The 22,472-nt window shown below is 37.1% G+C and overlaps 1 protein-coding gene across 6 annotated transcripts in view; it reads left to right on the top strand.

Annotated features, from left to right (window-relative positions):
* The first annotated feature begins 1,199 nt into the window (after positions 1-1,199).
* Positions 1,200-22,472, top strand: part of LOC121655901 (receptor-type tyrosine-protein phosphatase epsilon-like) — a 42,049-nt gene continuing 20,776 nt past the window's right edge. For 2 of the 6 annotated variants that reach the window (XR_006013326.1, XM_042010814.1), the window contains exons 1-11: positions 17,749-17,992; positions 18,131-18,204; positions 18,599-18,735; positions 18,886-18,976; positions 19,120-19,196; positions 19,280-19,316; positions 19,400-19,497; positions 20,005-20,124; positions 21,023-21,186; positions 21,853-21,988; positions 22,180-22,329. Coding sequence is in view for 5 of the 6 variants with exons in the window: in XM_042010814.1 (XP_041866748.1) it covers positions 17,787-17,992; positions 18,131-18,204; positions 18,599-18,735; positions 18,886-18,976; positions 19,120-19,196; positions 19,280-19,316; positions 19,400-19,497; positions 20,005-20,124; positions 21,023-21,186; positions 21,853-21,988; positions 22,180-22,329 (1,290 nt within the window). In the remaining variant the exon portion in view is untranslated. Of the gene's footprint in view, positions 2,122-8,826; positions 9,070-15,891; positions 15,964-17,617; positions 17,715-17,748; positions 17,993-18,130; positions 18,205-18,598; positions 18,736-18,885; positions 18,977-19,119; positions 19,197-19,279; positions 19,317-19,399; positions 19,498-20,004; positions 20,125-21,022; positions 21,187-21,852; positions 21,989-22,179; positions 22,330-22,472 lie in introns of those variants that run through there. The other 4 variants (XM_042010816.1, XM_042010819.1, XM_042010817.1 and 1 more) reach the window with 4 other exon arrangements.

Raw genomic sequence — 22,472 nt, 5'->3', positions numbered from 1 at the left:
TGTCTTGTTATGAAAAGAATTCCATGCATTTTGATTAAAACAAGTAGATTTGAAACCTAAAATCTTGTTTTGCAACAGAAACCAATACCAGGGCAGTCAGCATGTATCAGGAAAAAGGAAAATATGAGGGGGTGTGTAAGTGGTTCACACTTCTCTGTCTGCTCTGGCAAAGTCCTCTATACTTTGTGTTTCTCATTTGGAAATCCACAAAATTCATGTAACCCTCCTTTATATATGTTTGCACTTTATACAGTATGTACTTTATTCTCTACGGTCACACAAAAGCATATCACTCTTGTGTAGGTTAAATGGAGTCCATTGTCTTTCTGGAGCAGACTTTCACACGTGAAGAGGGCTGGGGATCAAACCATCTATCTTCACTTTGAGCATGGCCACTCTATATAGCTGCTACATTAAGCTACAGCCAAAGACAGTAAAGAAAAAACAAACAAAACTTATCTTACTATTTACTGGAACTGAAGCTGCATTGGAAATAGTTCATTTTCTTCTGTTCCAGATCAGAAGTGATGTGCAGACAAGATCTAACTGGTTCTGTGTTGGTCAAACTGCAATTTTCACTGCACCAATTTTCATTTTAAATTTACTGACACATTAATCACAGCAATGGAAACAAAAATATCACACAACCTATCAATTCAAAATTATTTTCCCCTCTATGTATTAATGGCATGTCCCCCCTATTTTCAAACATATAATGTCAATAATTCTAAAATATCCACAAAAGGACAAGGCTGTGTTTTTAAAGTAAATTATTGTTGTTAACCTAGCCACAGAAGAGTATCCAATGTTGTATAAAAAGTGCATTATATTACATTTTTTTAAACTAAAAAGTACGCTACTTATAATATTCAGGAGCTCTTACCGACTTGAAATCATCTATAAGGCCCCACAATCTGCAAATGGAAAAGTTTTTCCACATATGCCCTTTCACAAAATTGCCCTATGAGTTTTCCCTGGGAGCACATATTTTAAAGATTGTGAGTCACATGCAAATGACACTAGCTGTGCAGTAGCTTATTAAAGTTTACAAAATGTGATTGTAAACATCGTTTGAGCAGCAGCAGAATGAGGAAATATGTACACACACTAGGGAATGATTCACATAAGATATGCTTATGAATCCAACCATTATGTTTATTTCATGCAATACGTAACATATAGGTCTCTCAATGCTTTACAGACTTTTTCTCCTTTTTCCAGGGGGTGTCAGCACTGATTTTCCATACTCCCATCTTCCATTATTTTTGCCATACGATTTTTTTTTTTTTTTTTTTTTTTTTTTTTTTTAACTTCTGGTGACAATATCGGTTCATCTACCAGCAGGGGGCACGGCTTATATTTAAGCCCACAAAATCTAAACCCTGGTTTTAATATAAATGTTATTTTTACTGTGGGATTTAGTGATGTACACTACTAACTTAAAACCTTCTTAAAGTGATTACATGACCCTTTCCATTCAAAAACATATAATTAAGGGTATTTGGGGGGGAAAAAACAAGTCTTTGAAATGCTTTTCAACATAAAAGCCTGTAGCACCTTATAACATAAGAAATGTTTTTCTAGTTTTTGCCTTTTATTTATTTGTTTACTTTGGTTAAGTTCAGTGTGAATCCTGCTATCTGTCCTCTGAGCATCACTGTTGTAGCGTCTTGATATTGAAAACACATCTTACAAAAATGCCAACCGTAAAAAAAATACCCTAGGGAGAAAAAAGGAGAGAAAACAACAACATATTTATGCACAGGCCTGGCCTTTATCGTCCAGTGATGCAGGAATGTGGAGGATGCTGAGTGTCCACCTGATACTGCTTTGCGCCCGGGGGAGGGTCTCTCCAGTCTCCACTCTGCCATAACACGGCCCAGCTCCGGCAGGCAGGCAGGAGGGGGAAGCGCATCCTCTGAGAGATCTGCTGGAAACATGATCATCAGGGGAACCTAGACGCATTCCTCAGCTCCGGTCAGACGATTCGACAGCTTCATGTGTGCTGTGTTACTCTCCAAAGGACAAATGAGAGGAGACAGGCTTCGGGTCTGTGCAGGAGCGATACAAGCCGACATCATCAGCCGCTGCGACGTGTGAGAGGAGGTCATCGCTGCTACGGTAAGATGCAGAAAAAAATAATAAAGCGCTGTAAACGAGCGGAGCTACTTTTCTGTGCGTGTTCATGCGTAACTACCGGCCATTTTCCCCCGGTTGTCTCACACAGTCTCATACCTGTTCTTAATATTTATCTTTAAAAAAAAAGCCGCTCCCCGGCGTACAATCAAGCTTTGACGCATACGGCTTCACGCATCTCTTGTAATTAAACTACTCTGCATTCCGTTTAAAACAGAAAACGCCTTTGCACTGTCAGATAGCCTGTGAAGATTAATGGATGCAAATCACAGAGACTGAACGCTTATTTTTTCATATATGCTGTCATCCCTGAACCTGGTCAACATGGACTTTAGTAAATATGGGTTAGTGGAGCAAATCAACCAGCCCTGCGACCACCGCGATGCTGCGTGCGATTAATTTAAATTTAATTCAATGTTTGTAAATGATCTGGGTTTTTTGTGCCCCACATTTAGATTCCAAGCTCTCATCTGAAAAAAAAAATAAAAAAAAAATACACTATTGTTGCACACAAACGCAAAGGGGGCAAATGCAATACACAGCAGGCCTGTGTGCTTCAGCCTCAGTAGTAGTGGGTGTTGTAGCTTAAACACTATTGGCTGTTTTCCTGGTCATACAAGAGAGAAGAACAGAGTTGCAGCTCGTGTTTGTATTTTAAGACATGAAAACATGATTTGGAGTTTAAAAAAAAAAAGGAATACCCCCTTTTGTGCTATTGTAATGGTGGTATAATTAGCAAAGGCTTACTGTGCAAGCCCAAAACAATTAAACCCATGGATATTACTTCAGAGTTTCAGATTGTCCAATAGACTCTGATCTTTGTATACTTTTGTAATGTCATTCATAATATTTTTTTCAGTATATGAAACAGTTGAAATGTTAGATGTTTAGACTTGAATTGAAAATGTCTCATTGACATCTCACAATAATGTCAACTGCATCCCTGACCTAATAAAAGCTGATGTTAATTTTGGAATTACCTCAGCACATTGGACCAGTTAGCCCACATCTTTATCTCCCTGGGAATTCACAAGCTATAGTTAGACACATACTAAGACAAAGATTAATTTGCAGATGATGATTTTTCAATATTCTTAGGTTAGAATGAAGCTAATAATGCTAAATTCATGCTAAGAAACCTTTGACATACTATACAATGCACTGACATGACAGCAGCCTGTGATGGATTGACATGTGTCAGCGTTGAATCAACATCATCCACTTCTCTGATAGTCTTTGCTGAGAATTATATCAGTGTGCTTAAGGATTTATCCAGATTGCCCTATATTCTCTAATTCCCAGGTATGAATGAAGATGCTACACTTGGGATGCCAGGGCAAAATAACCAGGTTTAATGCCATAGTAATCTGCACAAAACTGAAAGACAAGCCCACACAACAAATGAACATTTCAGGGGCAGTGTTTCCTGTGAAAGACAATAATTCCTCTGTTGGTAAAGACCTTGGGCTTAGATAGATTACAAACCTGTTTTTTTTTTTTTTTTTTTTTTTTTAACACGAACACAAAATAAAATACATAAGAGATAAAGATAATAAGAATCAAGTAAAAAAAGTCCTGAAAAGAAACTTGTTGTGACGTCTGTAAATCATGTTGTTTACACCATGGTGTTCCCCCTGAAGGTTGATGGCCTTGTGTGTAGCCTAATCTGTGTGGGTGTGTGGTTCATCATGAGCTACTGGAATGAGATCTCTTAAGTTCGTGAATGAAAAAAATCTGCATGTTATCACAGGAAAGGATTGTCATATTTTAGGGAACTGGGATATCAGATATTGGACATTATTATTGACAAGTTCACTGACGTGCACTGATGCTCGGGTGATGTAATATTGGCATTTGTCAGACATAGTGTAACAGCTGTTACATGTATATATGAGTCCTACTTGTATAGTGGACATTTTTTGCATTTTCTACTGGGTATTTTTTATGCAGAATCATACAGTTTCTCCTCATGTTGTTGCTACAGTATGTTATCTGACCTCACAGCAATCCTGCTGCTGCATTACCAAAAATCACATAAGTTTAAGTAATACCATATAAGTAATTCAGTCTGAAATAACCCTTTTCACTACGTGTTTGGGTATTTTTGTTTCATAATTCTCTAATCTGAGTGGTCTTTGTCTCTCTGCTGTCTGTCAACGTTTCTACTGATAAAAGAGGATGATGTGGATTATGTTTATGGACTGCATGTGTCCTCTTAGCCGTGTGAGTTGTGTGTTGGAGCAAATAGATGAGTGGCCTCATAACTTCATCAAACACCACAGTCGTTATCTAATGGACAGCGCTTTCTGCAGTTTTGATTATGATGTTGTGTTAGATGAAGATAACTGAAGAAGCTGTGCATAAAGTCCAGATGGCTACACATGCATCATTATATAACTCTTTCATCCATAGCTTTATATAGGCTATACGTCTTACATTTAATAAAGAAATGTAATGTCATCCAACCATATTTAGATACACACATGCTTTTAACTGTTGATAGTAAAATATTTCTTGTTTATCATGTTCCACATTCATACACAGAATCCATCCTGAGATTAGCTGCTTGTTATGTCAGTTTCATAAGTAAAATTAAAGTGTGACTCTTGATGAAGTCAGAGCAGATCTTAACTGGGCTATTTGAACCTGAACAGTAGTTTGTTAGGTCATTATTAAGCTATTTGATAACTGAACTATAGCACCCAGCTGCATAGACAGCACAGCATATGTTTAAGTGACCTGCTGTGGCTTCTTTCATAGTTTTCACACTTAATACCAGGTACAACAAATCCCAAGAAAAGGAGCTTAGTTGTTATCCTAGCCAGAGCTGTAGAGGAATGAGCGGTGAAGCTGTAATTGCAATGATAATCATTTCTTGCTCCTGGTTTCACCGATACCATGCCCTACTAATGTCGTTTTCAGAGTCCTCAAACTGGAGGCTGTGATAAATTAAAACAATGTTTCTCAGCTACTTCCCACGACTGTGTCTGCTCATTTAAAAGAAAGACGTATGAGGCTCAGGTCTGACTAACATGCTCAGTGGACCTTTCAGTTAAAGGGAGGAAAGTTGCATGAAGTCTCAAATTTCGCAAGAGACAATTGCTTCATCACGAACACATCTTTATTTAATGCTGTAAAAACCAGCAGGCAGTTTTCCCACACTCGCTCCCCACAGATGGAATTAATATGCAGAAACAGACCAGAGTCTCAACTTTAAATGTTAATGTATCAACTTACATATTAAATGTGAAATAAAATACTATCTCAACTTACTCTCAATGGTGACGTTCACCAAATAAGGTAACAGGAAGCTACACAAGCTTCAGTATTGGATTTATATTTCAGGCCAGCACCATGAAAGGCCTCTATCAGATTTGTACAGCGATTACTAATATTTTGGACAAAAATAGTATAATTAAAATAAATATCATTTGAAAAAACAAAATTACAGACTGAACATCCGCGTCATAACTGTCGTGAGCTACAGTAGGCTTTGTTTTTGCCTGTTTTGGTTTGAATTAATGATTGAGCCAGAGTGCTGGGTGATGACTGCACTCATGTTAAAATTTAATGGCGTCCATGTTTCCCCTGTTAGTCAACGGGCTGAGTGACACAGAAAGGAAGTGGTTGTGTCTTTAATAATCAAATGCTGTGAGCAAGCCTCAGTTTTCTTTGGACTGAGTGAGCAGAACTGCAAGGAGTAAAAAAATGTGTGAAAAGATAAGGATTTTATGGAAGTCTCATATAGGACTTACAGGCAAACGAAACACAGTGGAATTAGTAAAAAAAGAACATTTTATCCTCTTTTAAAGTCTGTCTTCATTTGGGTCAGGCTTTTTGACTGTAACTTTAATAAAAAACTACAAAACACCTACAGGTCTTTGAAGCACATTATTTTTCTGTATAACACACTACTTGTTTTAACTATTAGCAATATATTTTATGGTTGCTTTTGTAACTAAACCTTTCCTAAATCCCAACAGCTTTGCCCTTTAAGATTTGATCCACTACCAGATAGCTGAGGGTTCACCCTGCAGCTAAAAAGTGGTCAGATCCAGAAAATTGCTCTAATATTACCTTTCTGTCCATTTAAAACTATGATTCATCTTTTATTCACAGATTCAATACAGAGTTTATATATATGTTCAATGGATGACTGTGTGTCCTGTAGCTTGATGGTCTCACACCACTTATATATCCATCACTTACAGACAGAATAAAATGCAATACAATGTAAAGATATTTTCTCTGCATCTTTTATTTAATTAATTGAAGCCAGTAGCATACATCATTGTCAGTTTACTTGTCACAAGATATACACAACCTCCAGCTGGAACAACTTCATGAGAATCTCTGTGGGTAATTATCTATTACTTCGTACTAGAAAATAAAAAGCAACAAAGTAGTTTTTGCTGTGTTTATTTAGAGTTTTTTTTTTTTTATTGTATAGGAGGATCAGGGCTTTAATTATGGGAGGGACGCTTGAAGCTTGGCTGCCCTTAAAAAGCAGATGAGCCCCCTGCAAAAACTCACCTGAAACTATAAGGGGAGTTTTTAAAATAGTCCACTTTCAGGTTATATTTAATTTTATTTTCCATAAGGTTCCTGATTTTTTTTTTTTTTTTTTTTTTTAGGTTAAATAGCCTTAATTTGTCAGTGTTGTGCGTTCATTCAGGTAATACATTAAAGTTTCCAAAAAGAAACACACACACAAGTGATCTGTTTTTATTAATGTGAACAGCAGAATATTGAAAACTGTTGTGTACTCTGAGCTACCCAAACAGCCACTACTTAAGCTACTGCTCTTTCTGGTTGTTAAAAGAACTTTCCATCCCTATATGAAATGTTTCTGATTGTATCAGCTGCAGACAGCTGGAGCAGAATGTTTTGGGAGTATTTGACTGCGCTACCCGCAACCCGACCCTGGATAAGCAGAAGAATATGGATGGATACTGTGCACTGATATATATGCGCATGCATGTGACTTTAAACCTCACATTGCACACCCAAAAAAGGATCCACAAAAACTCCCTGAGAAATTTGAGGCTTGAGTAGGAGTGTTAAATAGATTTTTGCCTGCCTAGTTACAAGTTCGGCATCCCCTAAAACAAAGAGTTAGGAGGATCCTACCAACACCATCAATTAACCAGCAAGCCAATCAGAGCAGGGGAGGCATTAAAGAGACAGGAGCAAAAAATAAAACATCCTACACAGACAAATCTGAACAGTATGTGAAACAGTCCCATCTAACATTTGTGTCTAACAACAGACCCTGTCTTTAAGAAATTTGTTTGTTTTTTTTAACCTTAACTGTACAAACAACAATCTTTAAAATAACTCCTAACGGGATAATACGGGATCACTTAGTCAAGGCTGAAGGGTGGGTTAATTCACGATCTGTCACCTTAAAAATGTTAAATGCAGATCTATTTTTCCAGAAATGCTTGTCAGCTCAATTGGTCCTGGAATCATATCTGGCCCACGGTGGGATATTTTAGACTTGGTTTCACTTATTGTGCTCAGAAGATGTTTTGTTTTTTCTTTTTCAGCCAATGGCATGCTTTTTATGTTCAGATTTGATTTACAAGTGAGAAACAAAAATGCAATTTAGTTTTCACTTGGTCTTGGTTTAATGTTTATTAAGAAAATAAATTGTAATAATCAGGTTAATAAAGAAAAACATCCCTATATGTGTGAATACCCATACTGCCTTTTAAATAGGTCAACTGAAACCAGCCTGAAATGTTACTTGTGGATCACTTATATCCAGTCCACAAAGCTTTTGTTTCAAATTATAAAGAAATCTATGAAATGCATCTTGAAGTTCTTCCAAATGTTTCCAAGTCTAATATTAAACCTTTAACACAGCAGATATTTAACACCTTATTTTGATGGATTTTTTTGAGCAGTTTACAGTGTTCAAGTTAAAGTGGGTGTTTTTAATGGCAAAATTGCCAATATTACAATGCCAGCAGCTTTGTAACATTTGGAAAATCTGAGCATAGCTCTGAGTTGCTGTTTTCCATACCTTGTTCATTCATTTTGTTGGGGCTTTGCTTTGGTTTTGGAGACTAATTTACTTCTGCTCTTCTACTTTAGCTGGGTTACAGCAGCTACAATATGCCTTTGTGTCTCATACCTTTGGAGAATGGGCAAAAGGGACACAGTTTCTTTTTCAGACTCTTGCAAGAGGATGCAATAAAGTCACAATGATGCCTTTGTCCAAATGGTGAAGAAGTAGTTCCCGTATATTTGTAATTTGAGAGCGAATTTTTGTTGTTTAGGCACATTCATGGGGAAACTGTGGGCAGTGTGTGGTGATAACTAAAAAGAGAACACTGTGAACACTGCTATCGTGTTTAGTGTTGTTAGAACACTAACATTAACAGTAGATAAACAGCTTATTAATCTTTTTTCTTTGCAGTGGATTGTATAAGTTGCAGCGGAGGTTGGTGCAGAGGAGGGCATTAACTGCGAACAGATACGTGTCATGTACAAAACACAATGTCAGACCCATCCTGACTCACTGCAATAATGATTATTTCATTTTATATATTTATTTAGTTTTTTACCATTTTGAATGTATTAGATATTCTTTGACTCAATTTCAGCATGATATCTTAACATAATACCTAGCTTTTGTGCTTTGTTTATACATTTTTAACAATTTTCCCACACTTTATTTTCCAGGTTCCTGTGATCTCCTGTGCCTTTATTCCAATCCGAGGCCCTGAAAAGCACCAGTCACCCTCACCATCATCCATCTGAGCTCTCTTCATCCACTTCTATTAATGGTGCCTCAGAGAATGTGAACAGTTGACAAACTGAGGCTGTAAGCCCAACGAATACAAGCAAGAGAGGAACTGGGACCCTGTGTTTATTATGAACTGACAAGTCCACTGATAGCAGATCAAAGTGGCTGTGCTTTAAAATGTAAGTAACTGGTTTATTCTATCTCAGCTAATTAAGTGTAATTTTATCCATTAATGGGAAATCAGCTGATAGGATTTCAGGGTAACATAAACACAATTAAAAAGAAGACAAATGCAGACATCATTCTTTTTGTTGGGTTTGTTTTGATAAGAGGTGTTTCAGTATGTTTTCCTTAGACATTTACAGATATATTTTTAAGAGCAGACTTGCTGAAATCCCACCTTCATATGTCAAATACAAAAAGATACATTTCAAGATGCAGCAGTGACTTATGAGTCAGTAAAGCATCATTCGTTTTAGTACCATTGTGTACCAAAGACGTCTTCTATTAGTACTGTTATCTCTGAACTGAAAATCTAGACATTGATCTCCTGCAGTTCCTCTTCTCTACCCTCTGTTGTCATCTCCTGTCTCATCTTCCCTCGTACCACTCTGCTGCCACACTTTACTGACTTGTATTTGTGCTTGACTTCCACTCTTTTCCTTGGCATTTGACAATGCAAGTAGGGGCTGTATCTGGTATTATTTTTTCCCCCTTTGTTCCTCTGTTCCCTGGAAACAAGAAAAAAAAACAAGCTTTTATCTTTTTGTGTACAAGACATGTCATGTATTCACAAAATAAGAATCTTTGAAGCCATATTGATGTGTGAGGAAAGTGAAGCATGGCTAGATGTAGCTATTTATTTGATATATTTTGTTGCTGCTGGAGACAATTCTTTACCTTTCCCATAAAGCAAAATGTGTTTAATAATCTTCAAATATCACTAAAGTTTAGAAATATCTTCAACATTACCTCTTTTGTTTCAGATCAGAAATAATAACCAAAATGTCTTCTGTATGATGTTATTGATGTATCACAATGAATTCATTATGATCTATCACTTACAATAGGAACCAGTCATGTGCCTGTTTACAGACTATATAACATAAAGTTTAGACTGTGGTAAGAAAGAAGTTAATCTCCATTAATGAAAGTATGTGATATACATTAGTGCATGACTTAAGTGTTAATACAATGGTAATGCTGATCTGCCTAGTTGGATGGATGATTAATGGATTTAATGAAGCACCTAAGATGGGTTGTCTGAAGAATTTAGATATATAATCAGACATCATATGTGAATGGCAATTTCAAATGAACAGATTCATTCATTAGTTAGCCTACATCATGGCAGTATTTATTTATTTGGCAGGTTTTCAAAAATCTTTTGTTTAGTTATTTCACATACAGTACAAACTGGTAAAAAATGTTATAATTTTACAGCATATTTATATCCTATGTTAGCAGCGTGTTACTGTAGTGGTTACAGAGGTGGGCTTGGGTCTGGAGGACCCAGGTTCAAGTCCCCAATGTGTCAGCAGAGGTTACGGATATGGGGACACTGAAAAATGGCAACCCACTGCTCTCTACTACAGATGGGTATATGCAGAGCGGTATTCTCTAACTGAGACAAATAAAGTGTTCATTATTGTTGTTATCTATTTATCGCTCTATGAATAAAAAAATAGTGTCAACATCAGATAGGAAAAAAAACATTTCCATCATGTCTTAATTGAATAAAATACAACATATATTGGGCTATGAATGTCATACAATATAAGCCAACTCCTGTATAAAACCCTTCAGATTATAGATGGCAGTCAAACTGTAAAGTTGGGTCTATTCAAAAGCAACTAAAGTGGAGATTTGCAGCACTGAGCACATAAGACTCACTTAAAGAAAAATATCCTGCAAAGATATAGATTCAGGAGAAAATAACATCTAGCTCATTTCTTACATTAAAACAATGTTTTTATATGAAGTTGTTCGAAAAGGTCATGTTTAACAATTCCAAAGGCATCAGTACATTAAACATCCACTGATTTACTTGTGTTAAAGACTGGACAATCTACATTTTGGTAAATACCATGTTTGTTTTTTTTTTGTTTGTTTTTTTTTGTGTGTGTGTGTGTGCGTGTGTGTGTGTGTTTTATAAATATTTTGGAAGTGAAATAGCCAATAATCTTAAAATTGAGGAATAAATAGTGGTTTAACCTGTAGCATCTTGCTTTTTTTAAATGCTTACATAAAGTCAGTTTTTTGATGACCATGCTTACAGAGCTAAAGATGTCCTCTCATTTCCTCAGTTAATTTAACACTTTGTGTTACTGATAACCACTAATGACAAGCTGAGATTTGAAACTGTATGGTTAATATTCATGAAACTACTAAGAACAGTTTGTATTTCAAACTGAAGTACACACTTTGTCATTCTGCCCTTATTTATTTAAAACAGTATTCCTTAATTGTGTCCTGTTATTTTTCTACACATTAATCTGTTAAACTTAAATTGAGGCAACCAGCTGAAAAGCTTTTTTTAAGTAACTCAACTAAAGTGTGGTGGTGTTGTGTGAACCTAAATTAAGAGGATAACTCAAAGCAGAATCTTAAATTTAACAAAATTAAGGTGACTATTAAGGTCTATCTAAACATCCCTCTGGCTGGTAAGCTTCCTCACTTTTTTTAAAGTTTTCTCAACCACTAATTCCTTAGTTGGCAAGTCTGTATTTTATTCTTCCATTTTTTTTATACCTACTTATTCCAATGCAAGGTCACAGGAGCCTATCCCAGCAGCTAAGGCCTGGTACACAAATAATTATTTTTGGGCTGTTTTTGTCCTGATTTTTTCTCTTCCCGACCTCGGACAGCAAACGCCTGACCATTGTGAGATTTCCCTGTCCAATTATCATTTGGTCTGTGGTGTGTTACGAGCGATTTGTCCCAGTAATCCGCTCTGAAACTGGTCGTAGCTGACATTTGGGAATATTGAACATGTTTAATATTTCAGAGCCGATTTTTGAGGAACGCCAACGACTCGTGCATTGTGACTGCGTGGATGGTGACATGGTACAGAATGTAGCCAATCAGAGAGCGAGCTGGCTGGGAAGGAAGTAAATAAAGTCCATGTTCACGCCGTCTCCAGTCTGTTATTTTTTTCACTTCTGGCTTTTTTTCTGTTTACAATAGTCCCAGGACCACCATCATTCCCTCGTCCTGTATGTCCTCTTCCATGCTCTGTGTTGTGTTTTCCAATTGTTACTATGTTTCTTCTTCTTGGTTATTTGCCGGTTGCTGCTATGGTTCTTCTTCTACGCTTCGACGTTTGTCGAGGAGGACTAGATTGTAGTTGAGTTGCAGGACAGCATCGTTATGTGTGTGTTGTTCTGTGATTAAATTTTTGGAGCACACCACACACAATAGGATCAGAACTGATTTTTTTATCTTCACGTGTGAGGTCTCAACCAGATAAAAGATAAAATTGTTATGTGTGTACCAGGCTTAAGGTACCACACAGGTCGGCAGTCCATTGCAGGGTCAACACAGAGACAATCATTCACACTCACATACAACGTAAAAACTTCACACAGAAGTGCAGAGGCTTGAACCAGGAACCTTCACACCAGACCGTGCAGCGCAGATAGGCTGTTTTATTAAGAACATTTAAACATTTCCATTGCAACATCATTGCAGGCTATTACATAGCCACAGTCAATTATGTTAGTTTATATATAACTAGGTTATATATAACTAACATATTTACATGTAGCAACTAAGTAACTAGAAAGGATGCTGTCTGGTCAAATGTTTTAAAAGACAACAACCCTGAGGATCACATAGGGAATTCCTTTCACCTGGGTTGGCCACATGTTTATGTTTCTGGTTGAGAGTAGGTGATAAATGACCTTTTTCCTGCACAGCTCGAATTAATGACAAATGAACAGGCTGCAGGTCTGCACAAGGAAAAATAACAGATTTCTGAGGTTGTTGCTGCCATGGCTCATGCCAGTTCATTTCCAGTTCCTTAATGGGAGAACTGAGATGATTGAGATGTTGAGGTGAAGCCTTACAAACTTTCAAGGATGTAGGGAATCCCTGGATCTGGCACAATTTCAGTATTAATCATGAGTTAGTTGCAGCAGTGTCCACTTCAGGGGCTGCTACACATCTGATACTCTGACCTTTGTTCACTTTTGTCCCCAGAGAAAAAACAGCACTAGTGGTAAATAATCGACGGCCTCAAGGTTGAGCCACATAATTATACATCCTGATTCTTGGTATTACATTATACATGTGAAGTATAGTGGTCAGCAGTAAATTTAAAATGTCTTTCTCAAGCAGGAAAATGCTGAAGATTTTAAGCTAGCATATGTGAAGGTGTAATGCAGCAGTACACAAGACATTACTGGAAATCAGTCAACATTTAGATCAGTTTGGAAAATAAATAAATAAATAGTACAGGATCCGTTTTTCTTTGCTCTGTTTTGTCTGTATATTGATGTCTTTTAAGGTAGAGTTTTAGTTCTCATGCGTTTCTAATGTTTAGTTGGCCACAAACACTAATGGGAAGGTTGGAGGAGATGGCAGAAGGTGCTTATCCACTGGTGTCAGTGGTGATGTGACTCTCGTTTGAGACTTTTTGAGATTTTCTGAGCCATTGCACTTTTTTTTTTTTTTTTTTACTTCCCATCCTACCCCCTTCATTTCCTTACTTTTTTACTAGTCCCATATTAACAAAGAGTAAGGATGACAGAATGAATGTAATCTATTGGGTCTACATGTTACAAAATACATGGTTGGATATATGGTTACGGTTTGCACATTTCTGCTGCAATTTCCGTCATGTCATGTGAACACCACTTTAAAGAAAACATCAGGCTGGGAAACAGTTAAAAGTCACGCATTGTAAAGCTACTCTCATTAGACACGTGGACATAAGTAATAATTTAAAATCATCTCAAGACCTGTCTTTTTTAATTCCTTTTCAGAAAATCCATGACATTCATTTGTGTAGTTAGTTTTGTGTAGCTGAAACAAGATGCCCACTGTTACTTCCTCATCTGTTATTCTCATTAACTGGATCAAGGATTTCCTGTGTGGGTCAGAGGGGTCACATTGCAGAACTGCATCAACACTTTTAACCACTTCCTCTTTCTCTTTATACACAAAGAAAAAAAATTTCTGCGTGAATCTGGCTGATGAATTTTTCATTTAATTGTGTCCCTAAAGGCAACAGAGCATTTAACACATTTTTACAGTTAAATTCTCCTTACCCGTTTCTTTGCTGAATGCTGTATATACAGTTGCTGCCAGAAGATGACAGATAGTCAGCGGCCTGTGCAGTGACCCATATGCACAGCATGCCTAGCAGCATTGAGCTGTACAGTGGGATGGGATGTGTGAGTGGATCTGACTTGCCCAGTTGGGGAGAGCAGGGAACAGGTGCTGGCACTGTCAGCTTGTTAACACTGGGGAGAATTGGCTTATCCGACAGAGTGCAGCACATATGTAACACATAGCCTTTGGCTGTGGGACGTACTGTATGTGCAAGCATGTATACATGTGATGTGAAAAAAGGAATGTGGGCGCTGTGTGTTAGCATGCAGTAATAATTTTGGGATGCTATTATTTGGATGAAAAATTTGCATGAGAGTGGTTTGTGTAACAGGCTTTCTTTCTTTGCCCCTTGTGTGTGTACTGTATGCATGCCTCATGAGTGTTTTACTGCAGGGAGGCTGGATAATTTACAAAACCCCGAACATTTAATTTGTTGTTCAATTACACTTCATACAGTTTGACATATATTTTATTTTAACAACATTGTTAGAGTGTTATCATGTAGCTCAGTTTTCTTTTTAATGATTTGGGAGATATATTTATGTGAAACTTCTCAGGACTGAGTGAAAGAAATTCTCTCAAACATCACAAATTAGGCCCCACGATGACCCATTTCTAGAAGAAGTAAATTGACACAATGAATTATTCTATCTTGTCTTTTGGCCTCTATAACGAGAAGGGGACTTAGAACAGAGGATAAATTAGGACACTCAGTTCGTGCGACTCTCATTTATACCATCAAAGCCATTTAGGCAGAGCTGCTCCATTTTTACAATTTACTCTGTGATTACTAACCCTCATATTTGGAGAATGGGTATAAAAAAAAGGGGGAAATGGATGCGAGTTTAGAGAAATTGGCTGTTAAACTTTGGAGATTAAAAAAAAGACACAAGGATTGTGTGTTAAAATCCTTTTAATTTTTACGTAGTTGTGTAAAGAAGTTACATTAGTAACTTCTGGCTATACAGTAAGAGAGAAAGAGAAAAACAGTGCATTGTAGAGGGAGGGAAAGTCAATTGTAAAGGGAGGAAAAAGGATAAAATGAGAAAAAGAAAAAGCAGTATTAAGAGAAAACTTATTGGCTTCAAAAATATCTTTTAAAATGCTGCATTTCTTTTCATACAACATTCTTATTCTGTTAATCAGTAACACAATTTGCTTAATTTTAAGTATTGATTGACTAAAGAACTGTGCATGTGTCATTGTCACCGTACAGGTTGCTTTGCCAGGCTGTACGGTGTTGGACATCAAAGACAACACAGCAAAATGACATAGCTTCTAACAAATACTACTTGAGCTCAACTCCACGGGGTCCACAGGGGATATGGTTACTGTCACCTGTGGGTTAAAGCCTCCTTTCTGGTTTGATGTCTGAATTTTAGGTTATTTGATGCTGCTCTTTCATGTCAGCCTGACAGGACATGACTGCAAGCAGATTTCCCATAAGGACTTTAACTGCTCTGCAGAGAGACTCACAGACATCACTCTCAAAAGACATCAAAGCTGAGCTCTCCTCCCTGCTCTTCCTATGTGTACCCAGATAGATGGATTACATATTGATTTGGCGCCTTCTAGTGGAATTTATGTAAAGTTGCAAACTTTAGATTTTTTTATATTAAAGTGACTATTGTTTTTGTTTTTGTTGACTCTTGTTTTTAAATCCACAGTGACAATGGTGTTGTTTCTGATGGGGATCTCTATTGCTGTGAATCATTCATCTCATGAGAACCAAACTGCAGGTAATTACGGATTAAACTGGGAAAATGTATTTTCAAAATGAATGCTGAAACAATATGGAACTTTTGAAAAATAAAATTAAATAAAATGCTGACATTTACTCTCTTTTACTCATTCAGTATTCATGGTTTGGGTTGACTTTAATTTAAGACAGATGTTAAAAAAAAAAGCTAAGCCTCACTTCGTAAGCTCTTCTCTGATTGTGCTACTCCAAATTTGACTGTTTTATTAAACAAAATTGTAATTTTTTACAACATCAATGGTGATCAACTAGCAAATATTAAAAAATAAGTTTGATGTTCTGGGAATTAATGTTCCTTCTTGCCTTAAGTAAGTTCTTTGAATTATATCCTGAATATAATAACTTTAATTGCCATATAACCATAATAATTTACACTTAAATTTCAGTGTATTTAATCCTGTTCTGTATTTAATTCTGAACAAGTGAGTGAGTCAGCTGGTGAACTAATTTTTGGTTAAAACCACAGAGCCAAGTAAAACTGAGCTAACTGTCATGAAGATGTAGGAATATTTTTCATAAAATAAAAGGATATTATATATTTCTTCATTTATATTGATGATATATATCCCTTTTTTTAAATTTGGGATATTAAGTAACACGTCAAAACCAGAATGTGAATAACTGTGATCTATGTAAGCCACGTATTTGATTAAGTTTAGAACATTTTATAACAAATTTGATACATGTGAAGGAAATGAACAGACAAGTTGTTCATTATAAATATTGAATGTATAAAGAAAAAAGGAACACCTGCTGAAACATTTCGCTACTGATTAGATGCCGAGTATTGTAGCTGGTAAATTGTGGAGTAGCTCACTTCTCTAAAAGAGAGTGCATGGGCTAACAATTTAACTTTACCTCTATTGCAGTGTATAATTGCATTGAGTTTGAGTATGTGATTGTCAAGGGAAAAGGCTGAAAACAATTATGGAATGACTGTAATCTTCAGACCCTCAGGCAGCAGAGTATTAAAAATAGCTATGAAAAGCACCACATGAGCTCAGGAAGACTTCAGAAAATCATTTTTAATAAACACGGTTCATCTTTGCATCTGCAAAATTACATGTTACAATCTATTGTTCAAGCTAAAAAAAAATAGAAAATGATTTTAAAAATCCAGTATTCCAAGCTTATTTAAGATGGACTGAGGCCAAGTGGAAACTGTCCTTTGGTCTAACCAATCAAAGTTTTTTAATTGCTTTTAGGAAATTGTGTACCCTGCATCCACCAGGTTAAAGATAACAGGAACCATCCAGCTTATCAGCACTCAGTTCAAAGAGCTGGACAATACACAGTACTACAAGGTTTGTAAGATGGTTATGCTGCCATACAGGGAAGCTTTTGTTAATTTTGGCAAGACAATCATGAAAAGATTTGGAGCATTTTCACTTTGATTGTTATTAGAAAAAGGTGACAAATCACAGTCATGAATCTGCTGCATCAAAATGAGCGTCTTTGTACCAGTACATAATAAAAATGGGGTTGAAATGATTCAAAAGTCATTTCTTTTCCATTATTTATACAGCATCCTTGTTTTAGAGGTTGCACCACATTCAGTAATATGTTACACAGCTGTAGCTTGTTTCCTTATATGTTTGGCTGAAACTAATATGGTTCATTGTGTTTTCACACAGAAAATCCCACTCACCAGGGTGCTCACGTGCTGCCCTCAACACTGGTCTTATCCTTGCTTCTTATCATCATTGTCCTGCTGACAATCTACTGTCTGAGGTGAATATATTTACATGTACATAAACAACTCTTTGTCACTGTCTCTCTCTCTCTCTTTTAGTGTGTGTGGGCATGAGGCAATGTCAGGGCATCAGAGTGGGGGTGGTTTTTAAACAGGCGGTGAGCAGTGGCTTATGGGTAAACAGCTGCACTCCAAGAAAGACAGCAAACAAAAACAGGTCAGATCAGGCCACAGATACTCACTCCCTGTCACTTCAGCTCAAACCAACTCTCCCTGACGGCAGCATGAGGAGGAACAGCTTTACCTCTCTGAGATGGTTGATATTGGTTTTGGTATTTCTTGTTGATTTACTCTTATGTGCTAAATAGCTCTGCCCTAGTAGTCAGGGTCTAATCATTTAGATTATTTTTAAAGGATGGATTTTCTTCCTTCACTTCTTTTGTCTTTACTGTAGGTTCAAAAACCACAGGAAAGCTCTCGTTACATCGGTGGATAAAAAGATTCCTAATGGCTTCTTGGAGGAACAAGGTACTCTTGTGCTTTACTCAACATAAAAACCACGACATGAAAATATAATGTAGTCTTTTGATTTTTATGTCTTCATATATTTGATTTGTAACTTTAAACTCTTTATGATCAATGGAATAGTTTGGAAAGTGTCATAGCACTTAGAGAGTGGCATAAGTTTTTTTTTTTTTTTTTTTTTTTTAGTAAAAAAACAAATTAATGGAAAGGCCCAATTCTGAGCTAAGATGCAACAACACCAAGTTTATGACTCAAGAAATCATTTCTGTCATGCACCCACAGAGGCAGAAAATCTTAATAGCCATCAGGCTTGTTTTTGCAGGTGCTCTGCAAACTTGCAATGTTCTCTGCTGGGAGACATTAACAGTCTGACCACCATATATTCCTTTAAACACAGGAGAGCAGACAGTGGTCCTCCTCCCCAGATCTCCCTCACCATCCAAGAGGTACTTCCCCATCCCTCTGGACTCATTGGAGGAGGAGTACAGAATGCGCTCTGCTGATGATGGCAAGCTCTTCAGAGAAGAGTTCAATGTAAGCAAGGCTTTATTCGGTGTGGATGAAGATGTTTGGCCTGCCAGTGTACAGAAAAAGTTCAGAAAACAGCAATAAAATGTTATGTTAGTCTTCTTTGTACCTGTGGCTTTATTTTTATCTCATGAGGATTGGTTTCTGTCTTTATAGTCACTGCCGTGTTACTACCACCATGGGTCCTTTGAGGAGGCGAGCAGAGAGCACAACAGAGAGAAAAACAGATACCCAAACATTTTACCATGTGAGTGAGGATCTACTGGGTATTCTGCAGCAGGTTTATTGATTACTAAATCATGAAAAAGGGCAATGCTGCCTGAAATAAAAAAAAAATAATAAAAAAAAAACAAGAACCAACTTTTTTTACTTTTTCCTCATATGTATCAGATGATCATTCGAGGGTGGTGCTGTGTCATCTTGATGGACATCTGTGCTCTGACTACATAAATGCATCTTACATAGATGTGAGTCTTACAAACAATTAGGCCTTTAATGATTGTTCTTTCTCCCTTGACTACTCAAAAGTGCTATTTTTTTTGTCACACAGGGGTATAAAGAAAAGAACAAATTCATTGCAGCTCAAGGTAAAGCCAAATATAACACAAGTGCAGACAAGTGTGACATTTAGCAGTGTGTTTTTAAGATATTTCTCCTGATTCTGTTTCAGGTCCAAAGCTTGAGACAGTGGCTGATTTCTGGCGGATGATTTGGGAACAGAAAACTGCAACTGTAGTAATGCTGACAAATCTGAAAGAACGGAAAGAGGTATTTTTTCACTTGCGCTGCATTTTTTCAGTGCTGCTGCTGATTTTTTTCTCCAATTGGAAAAGACCCTTTTGTATTCTGATGACCCAAAGTCATGAGTTTAACTTATTTGACCCCCTTCCCAAATGAGAATCTATACAAAGTGTCGCTCAACAGATTACTTAGCATTGCATTAAAGTCAGCCTCGAAGGGATAATTGAGTGCTCAAAAGCAGGTTTGATGGGGCAGAATAGAGGCAATGGGGATCAATGACGAAATAATTGTTGGTAAGATCCTAAGAGGCTTCATGATAATTAGAGAATCTAGTTAATGGGTTGAAACGTCATAGTGAAGACCTTATCGACTGTCAAGAGTCACACAAAGTCGCTGTGATTACCTTGGAATTGAATTCAAATATACATGTTAAATACAAAATGAACGATGCAGTTCTACGACCTCAGTCCTAATAATTTGTGTATTTTAGAGGCATGAAAATAACCTGCTTATTTGTTTTGGTTACCTCACCAGGAGAAATGCTTTCAGTACTGGCCAGAGAAAGGCTGCTGGATGTATGGAAATATCCGAGTGTTACTGGAGGACGTCACAGTTCTAGTGGACTACACCATCAGAAAATTCTGTGTTCAATATGTAAGTTAAAATTAAGGACCTGCTGATCAAAACATTCAAACGTACATATTTTAAAGTTGTAAATGACAGTTTTAATGAGCAGTTTTAAACACACAACTGTCTCTTGTTACTTTTTCCACACCACAAACAGGAAATTTAACCATTACTGTATGTCTGTAGTGTTCTGCATTTATAGACTGCAATAAAAAGAAAAAAATCCACCATTACAATAATTTAATGCATATTTAGAATTAAAGACAAAACAAAGCTGCATTAACATGCAAAAAGTAGATACAAAATGTGATCCACAAATGAAAACAATGTGTTTTATTGTCTGAAGACACATTAAAGGAAATGAAAGAAAATAGATATAGACATAAGAAAAATAACATACAATAAGCAACATGTTAGTAATCGGAGTTTATCATTGTTTGATCCTTAAGAATTTGTCCACGCAGTGTTTCTATTTCTTTTCATGTCTTTTTGATTGCCAAGTTGGATGTCAGCTCAGTGTACTGTGAAGCCTTCAGATTTCAAAATTCACTTTGTTCCTTCTCCATCTGAAGCCAGACAAGCACAGATATCCTCCCTGACTCTAAAACTGTGACTGCGCTGTAGCTCTTCTGTACAAACTGACAGACTGGGAGCTTTTACATGTAGCTCTCTGAACACAGAGCAACCAAGTGCTCAATAGAATGAAATGATGCTCTCTTGAGAGAGAGACAAAGGCAAGCTAGTGTTTGATAATTACACTCTGTCCTGAATTTCACAATGAAATATATATATAAAGGAAACAATATTAATTTGAACTTTTTTTTGTAGTTAACTGGCTTTAACTGATTTGTATCTTCGCAGCATTATTTATACACTGGTAAAAAAAATAAAATGCAATAAAATAAAATGTCTTTTTGCTTCACAGCAAGGCAGCGATGGACCCCGAGCCCCTCGGCTGGTCACCCAGCTCCACTTCACCAGCTGGCCAGACTTTGGGGTGCCATTCACACCAATCGGCATGCTGAAATTCCTCAAGAAGGTCAAGGCTGTCAATCCATCCTATGCTGGACCTGTTGTTGTGCACTGCAGGTAAAATTTCTTGCATGAAGGAAGTGAAGACGGGGCATTGAAGCACAGTCATACATGAAGCTTTTAGAAAAGATCAGATTCATTATAAAGAAAAACAAAAGCTTTTGAAATAAAAAATATTTCAATTAAAACTTATAAATGAGCATGAATGTAGGTATAATACATATTAAAAAATTAAATCAGGGTAAACTTTCTAGTATGTTTTGTTTGACTAAGCAGTGCCCAACTCACCAAAGTAATCTGCAGCTGACTGTAGCAACTGTGGCAACAGGTGCTCAGGGAGTGGGACTGTTGTTTTTGAACAGGGCCCACTGTTAAAGCTCAACACCCTACTGTGGAATCCAGGCTCAGTGCTCCCAGAGGTGTAGTCTGCTGAAATGACCCTTGTAAATCTATTAGGGGTGTGTTCTGGCTTAAGGGGTGAAGCACTTCCACATATGCTTGCTGCTGTTCACAAATGATTCCTTTGTTAAGAGTACTGGGGTAATACAATACAAACGAATATAACCTCCACCTCTACTGTTCCATTAGCATTGTATAAGAAGCAGAATGATGCCTGTAAATGCTGCACTGGCTGTATAAATAAAATGTTGTGAGGATGTTTTTTTTTTTTAAAACTAAATTAAGGTGTTTGTTACAGAAACCATCTTTTTTTTTTTTCCACAGTGCTGGAGTCGGAAGAACCGGAACGTTCATTGTCATTGACAGCATGATCGACATGATGCACATGGAGCAGCGAGTGGATGTCTTTGGTTTTGTGAGCAGAATACGAGAGCAGCGCTGTCAACTTATCCAGACAGATGTAAGAATTGACCCTTCCGACCTGTTGTACCTTGAACTGACAGCTCAACTCAGTGCTGTAGTCACCGCATAAACAAGCAAGGACTTGGAAACCACACCTGTTATGTGAAAAACTGAAGGAAATAGTTTGACAAACTGAAACAACTACTTCTGTGTCTTCTTCTCTTTGTCTTCTTCATTCTTCCTCTTCAGATGCAATATTCCTTCATCTACCAGGCTCTGTTGGAGTACTATCTGTATGGAGACACAGAACTAGATGTGTGCTCTCTGGAGGGCCATTTGCAGAGGCTTCACAACACCAGGGTTCCTCACGACAGGCTGGGCCTGGAGGAGGAGTTCAGGGTAAACATTTTTGTCAAAATGGGGACAAGAGATCTCCATGACCCACACCATGCACCGCTATATTATCCTGGAAATCTTGCCCAGGGTGCTGCTTTTGGCAGTAATAACATAAATAAAGTTATTTTGAATCAACTGAAACTATA

The sequence above is a fragment of the Melanotaenia boesemani genome, chromosome 16 (assembly GCF_017639745.1).
Source record: "Melanotaenia boesemani isolate fMelBoe1 chromosome 16, fMelBoe1.pri, whole genome shotgun sequence".
In the NCBI taxonomy this organism is placed as follows: domain Eukaryota; kingdom Metazoa; phylum Chordata; class Actinopteri; order Atheriniformes; family Melanotaeniidae; genus Melanotaenia; species Melanotaenia boesemani.
The sequence above is the reverse complement of the archived record's forward strand: the minus strand, read 5'-3'. Positions and strand labels throughout refer to the sequence as shown.